This window comes from Podarcis pityusensis, assembly GCF_964106645.2.
Source record: "Podarcis pityusensis genome assembly, chromosome: 2".
NCBI lineage: Eukaryota > Metazoa > Chordata > Lepidosauria > Squamata > Lacertidae > Podarcis > Podarcis pityusensis.
This window is the reverse complement of record NC_138029.1, coordinates 72,105,268-72,122,283: the sequence shown is the minus strand read 5'-3', so window position 1 is coordinate 72,122,283 and position 17,016 is coordinate 72,105,268. Positions and strand designations below refer to the sequence as shown.

General features: G+C 46.0%; 1 protein-coding gene across 7 annotated transcripts in view; it reads right to left on the bottom strand.

Annotated features, from left to right (window-relative positions):
- SEMA3F (semaphorin 3F) overlaps nucleotides 1-15,821 on the bottom strand; it is a 120,344-nt gene extending 104,523 nt beyond the window's left edge. The window contains exons 1-2 of one of the 7 annotated variants that reach the window (XM_080996432.1): nucleotides 15,186-15,821; nucleotides 4,599-4,758 (exon numbers count right to left, since the gene is read on the bottom strand). In XM_080996432.1, coding sequence (XP_080852558.1) covers nucleotides 4,599-4,710 — 112 coding nt within the window. In that variant the 5' untranslated portion in view covers nucleotides 4,711-4,758; nucleotides 15,186-15,821. Of the gene's footprint in view, nucleotides 1-4,598; nucleotides 4,759-12,722; nucleotides 12,955-12,985; nucleotides 13,008-13,926; nucleotides 14,071-15,004; nucleotides 15,112-15,185 lie in introns of those variants that run through there. The other 6 variants (XM_080996438.1, XM_080996434.1, XM_080996435.1 and 3 more) reach the window with 6 other exon arrangements.
- Nucleotides 15,822-17,016: the final 1,195 nt, after the last annotated feature.

Genomic DNA, 17,016 nt, shown 5'->3' with positions numbered 1-17,016 from the left:
GGAACAAGAATTCAGTGAAAGGAGGAAGCGATTCCTTGGAAACACATACTGTGGGGTGGATAGAAGTGCTGAATGCAGGGGAGAATGATCTCTTCAGTAGGAGGAATTGCAGGTAGTCTTATCTGGAATTGTGGGAAGCAGTTACCTGCTTACTGAGAAAGATTTGATTTAATTTCCTTGGCTTTACGAATCAGGAAGCATTGTTTCCATGTTTATGTGCATAACTGTCAGCAAACTCCAGGTAAGTTCTTCCATCCCATTCAATACCTTCACCATTCAATTCGTTTCCAAGCTGCCTTCCGTTTCATTGCCAAGTCCCATGATTCATTACTATTTCTGCTTTTGTCAAAGCTTCAGGACCCCAGAGTCAAGTGATATGGGGCTGGGCGGGGGCGGGGGGAGAAACCTTACTGGCCAAGGTAGAACTTTCCCAGCTTTTTTTATTGTAGAGTAACAGGAAACCAAATCCTCTTATTAAAAAGGCTCAAAGACATTATCAAAGTGATTCATTTGAAACCCCCACCCCCAATTTCTAAGATACAGAAATCTTTCAATAGGCCCAAAGGAGGAACTCAAATGAGTACTTATACCATTAAAACATGAAGGTGGGATATATTATATTTCTGTCTACCGCTTGTTCTCTGTTCATATTCCAAAGTTCTTGCTTGTAAAAGAGAAGGGCACTCAGGAGTGCAGTTCTAGCCAATCCAGAGCTCGAAGTAAAAAATGCATGGTGCTGGAGGAGAGAGGCTAAACCAGACTTGTTACTAAAAAAACTCAACATAGACAAATACTATGACCTTCCATGTTCTTGACAACCTTACATTTTTCAGTCCCAGGCGGGCAGCAAAAGCAAAAAGAAGAGGTTTGTCGAGCCATAGGTAGGTCCCCACACATGGTCTGTGGCCTATGTTCAGTTTGGTGCATCACAGAAGTTGTGCAGAATCAATACTGGATAATTAACTCCAACTGCTGCCACAACAACCCTTACTATAACAGGGGCAGAGCTGGGCTAGACTTCCCCTGACAGTTTACTGAATGTGGTTAATAAGCTTTACAGAATGAAGTACAGTGGTGCCCCGCAAGACGAATGCCTCGCAAGACGGAAAACTCGCTAGACGAAAGAGTTTTCCGTTTTGGAGGTGCCTTGCAAAACGAATCTGCTATGGGCTTGCTTCGCAAGACGAAAATGTCTTGCGAGTTCCTGGGTTTTTTTTTCCCTTTCCCCCCTCTTTTTCTAAGTCGCTAAGCCGCTTATCTGCTTATCCGATAAACTGATAAGCTGCTAAAAGCCGCTAAAAGCCGCTAATAGCGCTAATCCGCTAATCCGTCAATGGGCTTGCTTCGCAAGACGAAAAAACCGCTAGACGAAGAGACTCCCAGAACGGATTCTTTTCATCTTGCGAGGCACCACTGTACACCAAAATACAGAAGAGCTAGGAAGAGGATATTATAATATCTGTATGAGTCTCAAGTATCACATTGAGTCAACATAACTGATTTCGTACCTGAGTTCAAGCATATCTCAACCCAGTGGCATATCAACTAGTCTAAATTGCCTCCAAAATCAATTAATCTATTTGTTACAGCTAAAAAGTAATTCAAAGGAACAGGAGTAAAAGAGGACAGGGTGTCACAAGATGATTCACCCCTGCATGACAAACTGCACCTACCAAAAGTTCTTCCATGAAACTATTAGAGCACACAGTTCTTCCTTTTAACTTTGGCTACCCTTCATACAGTGAGTGCAGAACAAGTCATTTGCATTTGTAATTTAGCACTGTAAATTCCTAAATGAATGCTTGCTTAGAAAAATAATAAGATCTGAACATCAATGTCAAGTGTTCAGAGAGCCTCAAGTGTCCTATCAAGTTGTAATCCTAACAGCCACCCTGTAAAGATATATCAGTATCAGTATCCCCTATATGGCAGATAGGAGTGGTACGGTTATTTCTGTTGATTTCTCTGCTAGAGAGAAGTATAAGAGACGCAGGTGAAGTGTTCTAGACATACTTAGCAATCACTTTCATGCATCCCTGTGCTTGCAGGGCCAATGTGACTGTCAGACATCCTGCAGATTAGCTGCAATTACAGCTCATAGAGGCCAGAGGATGTTTCCTATTGAATCTAATAGCACGTCTGTGCTCCTATCACCCCTGTTACCAAATCTGTGCTCCCATCACCACTATTACCAATCTCCTCCTGCCACTGCCAGTCCCCAAATCCTGCCAGTACAGTATGTGAATGTAACAGAAGCCTACTTACAAAAACATTGAAAACACAAAAATAGTCATACGGTTGCAGGGTAAGTGTCCGCCTATCACCTCATAACTCACATCAATAAATATTCAAAAGATGATGGCTCTTAAAATGTGCAAACATGTTAAGCACAAGGTTCAGACTTACTGGTGATGAGCTACTGTGGGCTCCACACAACCTGTAATAAATACTCAAAGCTAGACACAAATGATATTTTTGTCATTAAAATGACAATGTAATAAAACACATTTATTGACAGATCATAAAAAGCAAACTTTTAAACACACACTATTCATCACATTCCCTGATCACCTCTCCTTGATCTGCAAATCTCTCACATTTTGTCATGTGCCCAACACATGCAATTTCATGCTGCAGAAATCTGAAGAGTAAAGGAGCAGCACAGTATGAAAATAGAGGCCTTCATGTCCTATCCTGGCAAGAAGAAGTTGCAATCTATAAATACACCAGCCCTGAGATACACATTGATTCATTTCCCCTGATTATGGAAAAGGAAGAAACATTTGCAGGAAATTTGTACCTAAGCTACAGGCTTCCTTTGCTTTTAGTGGATAGTTACCTATAGATGCTACCCTGACCAGAGTCATACTCTTTCATTTTTGAGGCAGCACTTTGTATTTTGCACACTGTATGAAATACAGTGCTGTATTCCCCTTGTTTATAATGCAATTTCATGCCACATGCAACTTGAAAGTACAATGAAAAGTTCAAGTATCTTAAGTCATGTGTAGTGTATTGTCTTTTGTATCACATCACTATAATTAGCTGCAAGTGCACAGGAAGTAGACACACTCACGCAAGGCGACAGTCATGTGCACACATAATTTGCTTTGCCTATTAGAGATCTTTTCTGCTATCTTTTAAGGTTTTTGTGAGTATGGTAAGTCGGAGAGCTTCTCTATTGACTTAAAACTAAAACATAACCCCCAGGTCTGGATCTTGGTACTCTCAAAGACACATTCCTGATACAGAACTTTTAACAAAACATTAATTGCCAGAAACTCTGTGATGGTGACAAAAGGCATGGGGACAAGTCGGCATTGCCAAGCCAAGTGTAGAAACCAGCCAGCTATCTGAGACTTACAAGGTCTCCATCACACGCACCACCACATCTCCTTTCCCACCGCTGGTCCTCCACCTCCTGCAGTACATAACATTCCCTGTCAACTCCCTCTTTCTTCTCTTCCCTTTAATGGGCTCTGCCTAATTTCCCCCTTACCAGTGCTATCCCCAGCAAGGTGAGCACTTCAGCCCTGCAACCAGCATCAATTCGGTGATACAGCACAGAGAGAACACTATTTTCTAACCACTTATATTTGAAAGACAGAATTCGAACAAATCAGTAGCATAAATAGATTTGTCCCTACCCACCAGAGGTTAAACATAGGATGGGAGAGGAAGGTGGGAGGAGGAGGTGCCAATCCAGTTCTGCAAGATTTAAGCCACTCTCACGGACAACCATAATAGCAGCACACAGTTAGTTCACTTGGAAATTCTCAGTAAAAGAAAAATGCATTAAGTTAAAAAGTCATCATAAAGTAGTCTGAAAAGAATCACAGGATGAAAAGGTTTTACTACAAGTTGGCTCATGTGTTGTTCTTCATTGAGCATGCAAGCAGAAGCAGTACAAGGACAAAAAGGCTAATGTAGATCAGATTCATAAGAGGCATCCTCCTCCCTGTGAGGTCAATTAATTAATTCAATGCAGTATCCTTCACAGGCAATCATTGCTGCATGCCAACTAGCCCTGAAGATTTACAGACAGTCATCCCAACACCTGTCTCCTCCTCGGCATGGAAGATCCACATGCAGCACTGCAGTCCCGTCCTAGGAAGCTCATATGTGACTTGCTGCCAACTTCTCAGCACACATAGCAGCTTGGGTTCACTGAGCTGTCAATCTGCTGTCGGTACTGCCAGCTATGGTGCTTGACTCTAAAAAAATCTAAGGAAACTCCACAAGCTGCAAGGCCAGTTATCTCCAGATGGAGAGAGACACTCAAGTGCAATGCACTACATGTGTGATTGATGTAGGCTGCTAGCCCAGGGGCTTCTCAGAACCTATTCCAGAAAAAAGTGTTGCTCATTATCGTGGCTAGGATCCCAAGAAAATCTGCTGCTGGAAATAGCATTCTTGGAAAGATAGAGTGGCCACTCTAGCGAACCTGAAATTAAAACAGAACCTCCAGGTCTGGATCTTGGTGCCCTCAAGAGACGCATTCTGGATGCAGAACTTTTATCAAGCCATTAATTGCCAGAAAACATAACACAAGGAAGACCACAACTATGCTGTAACACTGATTTAACATAGTGCCTTACCTTTGAAAGTGAGCTGCACTCTTGGAGTAGCAAAGAGGTAATCCTTGGAGTAGGATGGCCACCAGCCTACAATTAGTAAGGTTGCCCAAAGCAAAAAGCCAACGAGGGGCATAGTGGGAAGAGGTGTGAATCCAAAATCCAGGCAGAATTCTTAGGGAATCTATATGAGATGGGAAAGTGAAGACAGAAACATTATTTCCCAGAACAGGTTATGAGACAGGAACTGAACTAAAATTCTCTGGTTAAAAGTCTTTCTATTATTCTGCTCAACTCCACCCTTGGGAGGAAAAACTTGCAGGTTTAACAATTCGCCAGTCTGTCCTTCAGAAGGCTAGCCCATTTCCCCAGTGCACAGTCTTTGTCAATCAACCTAATTGCAATTCTGAAATTAAGATTAGGTGAGAGAACATCTAATTTTGGAGTGGGGAGAAAAATACTGTTGCAGCAGTGAATACTGTATGGCCCAATCAAAATGGGCTCATAATATATTGTGCCTCCCCCATACCCATTATATAGTGCAAGATGGCTATACTAGATCCAAAACGCAAAACTATGGCTGTGATTACCTATGTCAAGTTATATTACTCATTGTGAGAGAAAATAGTGAGAGAATCAGCCCCGCCCTATGACTAAGAGCTAATCTTTGGGGGTTCCTGGAGCACACAGGAACCTGAGCTTCAACTTTCTTGTTCTGCATTCCTTTAACGTTATGGTTTTAGCTAGCCTTATACACTCCCCTATATTGAGGGTACTCTGGCACATGTCACACTTCAGAGCATCTTCTACATAATTATTTGGATTAACTTTGCCTCTCTCTGTGTTTTGTGAACTTTTCATTTTAGGTTTCATTGAGCCTCTAGCCCTGAACCATTCTTAGCCTTTGATAAATATTTTTTGTCTTCAAGGTAACAGATAAAGAAAGAAAACAACAACTGCAGCACATGCCGTAAAGAACTGATATATATTTGGAATGGAAAATTCTCCCTTCCTCTTCTGACCACCGCTTCTCTTGAATGAAGGGGGGGGGGGAGTCCAGACACTGCTAGTTAGTGTGCAAGTTCCCAGAGGCATTTGTTACAACAACTTTCTGTATTTGAATGCATAGATATTAATTAATTACATAACACAAAGAATCCATCAATAACATTATCAGTATTTATGATTTAAGTAAGATTAATGTAAGCTTTTTGGGTTAGTTGCGGTACTCTTACGCACACTTTGACCGTGTGTGCCTTTTCACTGACTGAACTCTTAACCAGGGTCATTGTCTTTACCACCAGAACATCAGCTTTTCACAGTGTGGCTGGAGCAGTCTCCAGAAAGAATGAATACCAGACCGTATGAGCCCAACTACAATTAACAAGCTCACATGCTGCTCTCATTTGGTAAAGTAAACAAGGTTTGATTGAGGGGCAGTAATCAAGTCGTCTCCTCTCAGGAATGAAAAGAGTCCTTATAGGCCTATCCTATGGCAGTCAGAGCCAGCAGCCCACCCACTGGGGGCTTCTCCACCCCCACAAGAGTGCCCCTTCCCTACAGAGAGAAAGAGAGGAGGATGGGGCTGCAGTCTTTATGATGTACTGCCTCTGTACCCTCCTGCTGAGCACAGAAATGCAGTGAACCAGGGGGGAAGAGGACTTGTATGGTACATTCTCCACTTTCTAGTCAGGAGAAATCTGGACTTAATTATTTAAAACACACACACAAAGACAAAATGCATTTTTCTTAATAGTAGAATTTTTTAAAAAAGAGTTTGTGTGTACCACCAGCTGGGTTCCACTGTGCCTCTGAGCTGGAAAAGATTTGACAGACTTGCCTAAATAGAGTGCCAGGGGCCCCGTGAAACTGGCTAGCCAGAAATCAGATGGGACAGTGTATGTGGAATTTGCAATATTACCTTTATTCATCACAAAGTGTAAGTTACATACAGCTTTCTCCACTTCAGCTGACACCCCGCCCCCAAAATACACATACCACTTTCTAATACACAATGCACCTTTGCTGAGTCCCTCTGCATATGAACCAAAGATAGCTTCCTGGCCCTCTGTTTCTCTGGAGGAACTGTCTTTTATTCCACTGGATAATGTCTATTCAGTCATACAATACAGCAACTGAAGTTTTGATTTGTCTGCTTTCTGCACTTTCAGTTGGTGTATGCTTACAAAAGCAGTTACTCTAGGGCATGGGTAGGTAAACTAAGGCCCGGGGGCTGGATCCGGCCCAAATGCCTTCTAAATCTGGCCTGCGGACGGTCCGGGAATTACCGTGTTTTTACATGAGTAGAATGTGTCCTCTTATTTAAAATGCATCTCTGGGTTATTTGTGGGGCCTGCCTGGTGTTTTTACATGAGTAGAATGTGTGCTTTTATTTAAAATGCATCTCTGGGTTATTTGTGGGGATTAGGAATTTGTTGCTGTTTTTTCAAAATATAGTCTGGCCCCCCACAAGGTCTGAGGGACACTGGACCGGCCCCCTGCTGAAAATGTTTGCTGACCCCTGCTCTGGGACAACTGCAAACCATTCCTGCACCGTTTTAGCATACTTAACTATATTCAGAGTAAATTAACACTTCACAAGAATTAGAATTACACCAGAGCAATGGACAAAACACATACAGAGCCCTAGACTGACAATCAGAAGAACTGTTTCATCAGTGGAACTGCAGGCTTTCGGTGCAAACTACTTTCCCCAGAAGTCAATGTTAAAAGCTCTCATTAATTTTAATACAAGAAGATATATATATATTTTTAATGTCATTGAGAGGCATCCAGCTGGAAGACTTATTGTGTTGGGGAGCTGAATAAATATAGGGCAAATCGCAGGAGTTGGCAGTCTACAGAGATGGAACAGGTGGAAAAGGCTAACAAGCAGAATAGAACAACAGAAATACTGTAATATTGAGTGCAAAAGCTCCAACACACTATGCCATGGTGACTATGATGATAAGGTCTAGTCCATGCTCTCTTGGTGGTGTACTGTAGTTGAAGGGCATCACTACATGCACATGGGTTAGTACTCATGAATGAACCACTCAGAATATGCTTCCAGTCGTTGCAACAAATATCTGTTGGCTCTACCATCTTTTTTGGGCAACTGCATAGTGTTATCACAGGCAAGAGTTCAAATGACTACTAGGCATGGTTATATTCTACCTCCAATTCTGGAAGTAGTTTGTCCAGCTACTGAGAATATCAAATGGAGAGTTCCTTGTTGCATTCAGAAATAGATGGGCCTTTGATTTGATCCAGGGGGACTTTTCATATATTTTTAAATTTGGATCTTCTTCCCCTCCACCCAGACAGTAGGTAACATTTTGTTTTTCTGAGCAGCTGAACCTGTGAAGTTTGCAAGATCCCTTGGATTCAGTATGTGGCATTCAACCACAGCCCTTGGAGTGGTACTGGACCCCCCCCCCAAAAAAATCCCTTTATTCTTGTTCAGTAAGAAGGAACCTGTACTTTCCCAACTCTTAAAATGCTCATTTGAATGGATCACAAGGATTTGAGTCCTTATTCCCCCACCACATCAGGAATATGATGGCAAGAGGCATGCATCAAAGGTCTCCTTCTCTTGTTCTGTTTCTATTGTACTAAGAGTACATATGGATTCAGTTATAAAGCATGCTAAAATTATTCAAACAATGTGTGTACATGTGAGCAGGCAAAACCCCTTTAAATATTTAGAGTTTCTCGCTTGCAATCAAGGTATCTGAAAACCTCAAACCTAATGTACTGCATACACATTATTAGCACTTCAGCCAGTTTCTTAAGAAATTCTTAAGAACAATTTGCAGTGAAATGTACATACACATACCACAACTAGGGAAAGGAAAACCGACCAAATGGCTCCCTATGGAAGCACTTCCCAGTGTGCTCCAAATTGATGAATGCTTGAGGTGGGGGGGGGGGGGGTCAGGGAAGGTGGGGGCATAATTGCTACCAACACTGCCCCCTCTGGTTTGCTGGTGAGATGCAGGGAAGTGGTAGTTAATGACAGAAACAAACTTCAGGGATTTCACAGGAAAATCCTTGGAATCAGTCAAACAAATCCAGACTGGCTCTATGGACGTTTAGGGTAATTGATGGGCCCCCAGGAGAACACAGCTTTCTTCGGCTGTGGGCAATGCACCACAATTGCAGGAGTTAAAATTTCCCCAGGGGCAATATATCATAGCAATTTCCTTTGCACTAGGTAAATATTTGTATTATTTGCCTATCTTTCCACACACATTCACACTTCCCCTTTCGGAGAGTCTTCACTCAGCGCACACATCAGTTCTTTTTGGAACCAGAATGTCTAAAATCCAAATTACCCTGTGAAATAAAAGCTACAATCGGCTGCATTTAAATCAAACCCCCGCCGGCCTTGGGAAATAGTTCTGGCAAATACCAATATTGCATTTGGATGGTGCTGTGCGTGCCATTGAGAGTGAGTGAGATGGCAAACAAAGGAAAAGAGCAGAGAAGGGGGGAGGGAGCGGGAGAATGTAAGAAAAAGAAAGCAGAAAGGAGAAACAGAAAGCTGGGAGAGAAAAGGAAAGCGATCAGGAAAATACTGTACTGTTCTTGAGAAGTGTTCCCTGGCTCTAAAGTGTCAGTCTGTCTCCTGATGGAATGTGTCACTGTGCGGACTTAGGGAAAAGACAGTGTGTCATGCATGGAGACCAACGGTCCTTTTGCATATGAAGTTCAGCCACTTTTCAGTCACCATAAATAAACAAGAGATTATTCCAGCCACTTCTGAGCCAAGATCATAATGGAAGGAAAGGAAGATTGGGGACCCCTTCTGCTGGATCCTAGTGCATCTGTTCAGGAAGAGAGGGGTCTCCGATCAGTTTCAGTTTATAAATGTCAGTGCATGCATCTGAGCCTCCTGAGAAAGGAGCTTAAAGAACAGGAAATGTTTGGAGAAAGGCAGAAAGAAGAAGAAAAAATCAGGAGTACAACAGAAATTATTAATAACTCCAGGACTAATGTGTGCATGCACACAACTGGACAATGATGCCAGAAAAAGCTTCCATATCTGCTTGTCAGGGCACAGGACTAATAACTTTACCAAACTACACTAAGCTGCGATTCTCTGATCCCCTCTGTGGCACCATAGCCCAATTTCTGTGTCTCCCTGGACCAGGCATAGGCAAACTCGGCCCTCCAGATGTTTTTGGGACTACAACTCCCATCATACCTGACCACTGGTCTGGTTAGCTAGGGATGATGGGGGTTGTAGTCCCAAAACATCTGGTGGGCCGAGTTTGCCTATGTCTGCCCTGGACTATATGGAGACAGGCAGAATCCTCTTGGAATGTTTTATTCCTTCTAGCCCATTGTTGGCTTGGTATTCACAAGGAGCAGCAATCTAAGTACTTCCTCTTTTTCATGTTCACTTTCCCTTACCAAATTCATGTATACCGGTAATTATGAGAATTCTAACAATTGTAGTAGACACAAAAGAGGGTCTATTAGACACCTATTCTTAAATTGCTGATTATAACGCACGCAGGCTTGTTTCATACTGAATCAGTCAATCAGTCCATTTAACCCAGTATTCTCTATTCTGACTGACAGCAGCTCTCCAAGTTCTCAGAAGGGGTCTTTCCTAGCCTTGTTAATTGAGATCATTTTAAGTCAGGGATGAGGAACCTGTGGCCCTTTAGTTGTTGTTGGATTCCAATTCCCATTAGTCCCAGCCAGCATGACTGGTCACAGTCTCACAACATTTGAAGGGCTGAAGGTTTCCTATCCCTGCTTTAACTGGGGAACCAGACATCTTTGCCTACCATAAATTTATTAAGAATGGGGATATGCTGCTGGATTACCATAAATTGAGGACTAGTTGGAAGTGGAAAAGGGAGAAAATTTCTCTTTCTTGTCTCTTTTTGCCTACATTAATGGTATTTTTCTCACCTAATGTTAAATTATTCTCAACTGTACAAGGAAATAGTAAAAATGTGAGAATAGTCCACTAGTTTAAAGTCAGACACACATTCCTACCTGCTTACATATGCATGTAGTACTTTCTTACATTGCCAAGCTCATCATGAATAAAGTAGCAGAAATGTGTTCTATGGCCTTTTAGGAGCAAGGCCACATAGGTAATACATGTTTTTAGTTTTGTTTTTAAGAGAACAATAAAAAGGGATTCACAATTAATAGGGGCTAAAATACTTGCTGATATATCTGGCTATATAAAAATCAAAACCTTATAAACTAGCCTGTGAATGTTACAGTATAAAGAAAAGTACATTTGTTTGCTGTGCCTGTACTGCTCTACAAAAAGACCTCACACACACTTTGAAATGCAGGACAAAATAATATCAAATTGCATGATTACAGCCATATGATTAATAGTATTCTGAGGGACCCTCACTTCTCAAAGTTACTGGTCAGCAAGATACCCTTGGCTGATCTGCAAATTTGACAACACAATGCCATCTGTACATCTCTATTCCTAAAGACATGTGTAATTAAAAAAGCTAGACATACTGCAAAAACCAATTCTATAAGTTTAGTACATTCTCCAACTGCAAATCCTTTCATAGACAAAATAGCACCACCTACCACAAGAGGGAGGTAGCACCAGACTCAGGGGAACCTCAATGTTTGCAGAAGTACAAAAACGCTTTGGGCAGGAAAAATCATAAAGGGGTAACTCAAAACAGTCTAGTGAGGACTGAGCATGCTCAATGACCACAAAATGTTGAACGAATATTGAAGGGGGGGGGGGGGGAGACAAGCAAGGTGGATGGGAGTATCCTGGAATGTAAGACTGGCTGAAAAGGAGCACTCCACACTGCAAAACTTTGCTGCAAACTCCACTTATCAGTATAACTCAGTATACTCATTTTCTCTGACATAATTCAAATGCTTTTAGGATGTACACATAAAAAACAATAGCATTATAGGATGGCCTATCATTTAGTGTTTGTTTCCTAAGTTATGTACTGGGAAGCAAAGTACACTCCATGACCATCTTGGCTTGTAGCTGTTTCTGGTCCTTGCATCTTCTATCTGACTAAACTTACCTTGGAGACTGATTTATTCAAATGGCTGGCCCTCTAAGTGTTGTATCACAATAGGTTCCACAGGTTAACTGTACATTGTGCAGAAAAGTACTTCCTTTAAGTTCACATTCTGACACATGACACTAAAAAATTTGCTCAAGCATTTCTTTCCTTATTTTTGCCAGATGTGAATGTTAACATAGGATCTACTGCGTGAGAGAAATTGACAGTATAGTCAAACTGATGCAGGTTTTACATTTGCATTATAATAGAGCAATTTAAGAGTGCACCAATTTAAGCCTCCCAAGTGAAAATACCCTGAATGTTGTTTGTGCAAGACAGAAAGCATAAGAGAACCAATTTTTCTTCAATTGCATGTTATTGCTTTTGTAGGTTTTGAATTGCAGACCCAAGGAAATGCAAAATACACACACATAACAACAACCCCTGCCCTCCACTTAAGTCTTATTTGTCTTCCACCCAAACCACAGCGAGAAGTGAGGCTGTTCAGGACAAGGGCAGAGCCAGAAAGCAGACACCTGCCTGGTTTCTCAAGTTTCCTTATTTGATTAGAGCTATACTGTTTAATTGATTTGATTGGCTGGATCAATCGATTTATATATATATACCTTTTTGACTAAAAAGGTACCCTTGGTTATCCGGCAACAGACTGCTATGTATTGCTTTTCGTGACACCTGGCAAACACCATCTTTAAAAGAGATACTTCCACTCTTCTCACATGCAGGAGAGGATGCCTGTTTCCTGATAGTGCCTCCTAGGGCATATTCATCAGCTAAACACAAAGAACATAAGCTGCTGCTTTTTTTTTTTTTTTTTTTTTTTGCTTCAGAGCTGTTTTTCACCATATGCAAATTATGCCCATTTAACCGATTCACCAATTAACAGATAGCCTAAAAACTGCTAAGCTGGGTGGGCAGTCCCGCTTTCCACAAGCTTCAGAAAGCAACTCTGCTCTAGTCGGTCCTGAAAGGTGGATATATAAAGCCTACGCTTGCCCAGAATGCTCATTCGCAGTACAAAAGCCGCCACACACACCCCACCCGCACACATCTTCCACACGAGCTACTATCGCGTGCCAAGCGCGAGAGGCCCGAGACTCACTCGCGACTTGTGAAAAGCGCTTCTCTTCTCGCACTTGCTGGCCCGGCGAAGGCGCGGACGCTTGAAGCCGCGGGATGTCATCGGCTCCCCAAAAATGAAGAGCGGAGCGTGTGTACCTTGGCTCCCTAGGAACGCGCGGGCCTCGAGCTCATTAATTAATTGCCCGCCAGTTGCGCGCTTTACGCGGGCACAAGAAGAAGCCGGCCGGCCCGCCGAACAACCTCGACGGCGGCCGCCTTCCAGTCTTCGCACAGCGTTTTTACCTCAGGGAGAGTTGGCAGGAGCGGCGGGAGGCTCAGGGCCACGCCTACCGCCCTCCTAGCGGAGCTTCTGGTGCACCGGGAGGAGAGAAAAAGAAACCACCACGCGGCGGGAGGGGAGAGGGAGAAATAAAGGCGGGCCCGGGAGCGGAGCGCGCGCGTGAGCTTTCACCTCAGCAGTCCGTGCTGGGACGAGGGAGCGAGAGAGAGAGAGAGACCTTGGCTCGCAGACCGCTGGCGCGGCTGAGGAGCCGACTTTTCCTCTCCCAGTCTGGAGCCAAGGAAAACGTTTCCTCCCTCAAGTTTATGCCCTGCTAACCTCTCCAGCCCTGTGGTACACTAAGCAAAACAAAAGACTTTTAACCGCATGTTCACACGCGAGGCTGAAATCGGTCTGGGTCAGCATAAAAAGCCTCGCCCCAGCGCACAGCCTTCGTTTCTCACCTGCCGTTTCTGTCCCACACGAACAATATTCCCACGGAGCACACAAATAAAAAGCAGTGACTTGGGCTGGGGGCGGGGCTCAAAGGCGCGCTTATGCAGCCCGACCCTGCGGGGTTACTCTTAAGTAAAACCTGGGGGGGGGGGGTGTTCCGCGTGTGTCTTACTCCCAGGTAACTGTGCGCGTCACACGTGAAAACCACCCAAGTCTCTCCTCCCTTCATCTGCACCCATCCCACAGGCGCCAGCCGGACGACTGTGCTGGAGCGCCGCGTTAATCCTGCCCTGGGACAACAACGAAGGCAGTGGCAACTTTGAGCACGCCTAGGGATCCGGCCCCCGGGCTGAGGCGGTGAGCCCAGAATTAACGCTCGATTCACTAACCACCACCACAATCTCAACCAGTTTTGTAACATTTTTATACCAAAACGGCTGAACTTTGAAGCTTAAGATCCAGCCGGCTGGCTTGCACGCAAGTCGTTTTTAAACACGCGCAAACATACCAAGCAGGCTTCCAGCGCTTTGTGGAAGGCAAAGAGGGGGGTCCCGTGAAGACAGTCGGCTCCCATATCTGCTCTGGAGGAGGTTGGCGTCGTTTCTTCTCCAGGCGTCTCCCTGTACTTGCTCTGCCGCCCTCGGCTCCGGGCCTTTAAACCTGCCCGGCTGCCGACCCGTCCTCGAGGGCTGCCCGGCCGAGAGCAGACGCGAAGGCAGCAGAAGCGCCCTCTGGAAAGAGACTCGCGCCTGCTTCGGCGAGTCGCGAAGTCGGGAGCATCTTGGAAACCTCGCTCCCCGCAGACAACAGGGTTGATATAAAGGGGGCTTTTGTGCAAGGGGGGTGGGGAAGCAGAAGCTCTAACCAGACCCGGGCATTTCTCCCTGGCGAAAGATAATTTCACCCGCATAAAAGCGGGCAGGGTTCTACATTTTTTCCCTCCCTGCCCCCACCAACTCCCACTTTTCCGGATTACTGCTCAACTTTCCCATCACAGTGATGGAAAAAAGGATTGGACCGGCCGGCCGCTGTCACTTTCCGGATGCAGCGAGTGTGAAGGAGCCGCTGAAAGTTTGCTGCTTCCAACAGCTCCCCACCTCCGTCAGCTTTGATCATAAGCCTCCGTTTCCCCCCCTTCTAACTACACACAATATCACCCCCTTCTACGCTCCATAGGTAACTCCCTGGGGCCCTGAGCACCCATAAAATTCCCCATGAAGGGGCCTGGCACCCACAAATTTTGCACGCTGCATAGCACCCCCGGCCCCGGGCACCACGGTCGTGGGGCCAAGTTGGCACTCCTGCTACGCTCCCATCAACAGGGAGGAAGCAGAGCAGCGCAGCAACGGCATGGAAAGTGGAAGCTGCGCCCGCCGCCCTGTGGGGCAAACCGACCTTCTCTCCACCCGTCCATCTCGGCTCGATCCCTTCCATAGACGGGGCGACGTGACACCTTTGCTAGAGCAGAGACCCAGAGGAGATTGGCAGCTCCATTGACAGAACCGAACTCACTCTCTCCATTAATTCGGAGGCGCGTGGACAAACGGGGAGGGGGGAATGAACTCGCGTTGCGCACACCGACGTACCTTTCTGGATGGAGGCAGAGTAGTTTAGACGGTTCCCCAGAAAGGTCACGTCGCTGCTCGCCAGTAGGATCCGAGTACTTGCTCCCAGATCCAGAGTAAACAAAGGGGGGGGGAAGATGGGGGGGGGAAATGAGAAGGAGCGAAAACCCTATCTACTGACACCAAAAAGGCATTTTCTCACCAGCTGTCCTGGTAGCGGCGTCCCACCGCCATCCCTCTCTCTCTTTCTTTGGTCAAAGTAAGCGGGCGGCCGCCGCCGCTCCTCCAATGTGGTCAGCAGCACCTTCCGGAATCCTGGACTTGGAATTCAGGACTCGAGTGGATCTCTCCGCCAATCCATAGAGACGCTCGACCCACACCGGTTTCCAGAGGCAGCAGGCAAGCCGGATGGGACTCCCTTCGCACCCGCGGAGCGCAGCGGGATCGACTTTTCGCGGCGCCTCTCGCCGCTTGTTCCGAGCGTAAATGCGCGGCTGTGCGCCCGCCCGCCCCCCGTCCGCACTCACTCGGTCCTTAAGTTCTCATTGCAGGCCCGGAGAGCAGGAGGCAGGAGGAGGAGGGAAGAAAGAAAAAGAAATAATAATAATGAAAGTGGCCTCCTGCCCGCCTGCTTGGCAAAAAGAAAATAAAGAAAATAAACCACCACCCTCCCCCTCCACACACACACACGCTCGAAATCCGCTCCTCTCACATTGAGCACCCAGACCCTATTCAGTCAATTGGCTTCTACCGCCTTTCATTTGCATAGCCCCGCCTCCCTGTCCCCACCTCCCCGGACAGGGAAGTGGGGGCCGGACCCGCCGCCGTTCTCTCCTCCCCACCGCCACCTCTTTTTCCACCTGTGCTGCCCCGCCCCTCCCTCCCTCCCTCCTCCACCCCCCCCCCCAGCCTCGCTGCCCCGCTCGGCTGGGCTTGGCAAGGCAGAGGCGGGCGAGGGAGCGAGCGAGCCGCGGGATTCCTGCGCTCTCTTCGGGTATCAGGCGAGTCCGGCTCGCGCGACTGTTGACTTTCTCTCCTCCCTCCGGCTAAGGCTGAGTTTCAGCAAGTCCCCCCGCGGCTTCCCTATTCCATCAACGGAAAGAGAATTGGGGGGGGGGGAGAGCCTTATCCGAAACAAGACTGATCACACAGACCCCAATTTCGTGTGTACATACACCTCTTGCCACCTAACTCTGTGCTTTTGTGGACGGGGATTCCCCTCTCCCCCCCACTTAAAAAAAACCCTAGAGAGGACGAGGCAGACGAAACAGGCGCGGGGGTGGGGGAATGGGAAAGACAAATAAATAAATAAACCGACTCCTTTGTCTCTCTCTCTCTCTCTCTGGCTGAGTTATTCGGTGGATTGCAAGGGAGTGTCTCGCATCCCGGGGGTGGAGGGCTGATGGGGGCGAGAGACAGAAGGGTGGGGTGGTGGGGGGTTAGAGTGAGAGAAGGAGAGGGGAAAGACAGAAAAAAGCAAGAGAAGAAAGAAGATCGGGGTGAGGGTGAATTGAATGGTGGGGAGCGAGCGGGGTGGGGTGGGGAGAGGTGGAGAGGGGCCTTGCTTTGTAATGTTGCAAAATCCAACCAGACAGATCCTTCAACAAATATCCTGCAACAAAGAAAACTCGGGCGTAACTGACAGCGGGAGAGAGTGTTATCTCTCTCCCCCACCCCGCCCCACGTCTTCCCATCCCAGCGCCTTAGTCGTTTCAGCAGCTTAGGCAAACCAGGTTAACCCTTTGGTGGATGGGATTAGGCGGAAGACCCACCTCTTAGGTCTGTGGGTGGAGGGAACTATTGGGGTCGTGGGGCAGCGGGGCTGAGGTTAAGATGCAGAAAGTGGAGAAATGCTGCAGAGGGATCCCATTTCAAGTAGCGACCCCCTAACACGCTGTTCTGCATCAGACGGAAGTGGGAGCAGGTTCAAGCCTTGATCAATACCCCATCCTCAGTTAAGGTTTGCTCCACCTTTGAGTCAAAACAGTGGGAAACATGTTTGTATGCGGGGGTGGAATTTTATGTATTTAAAG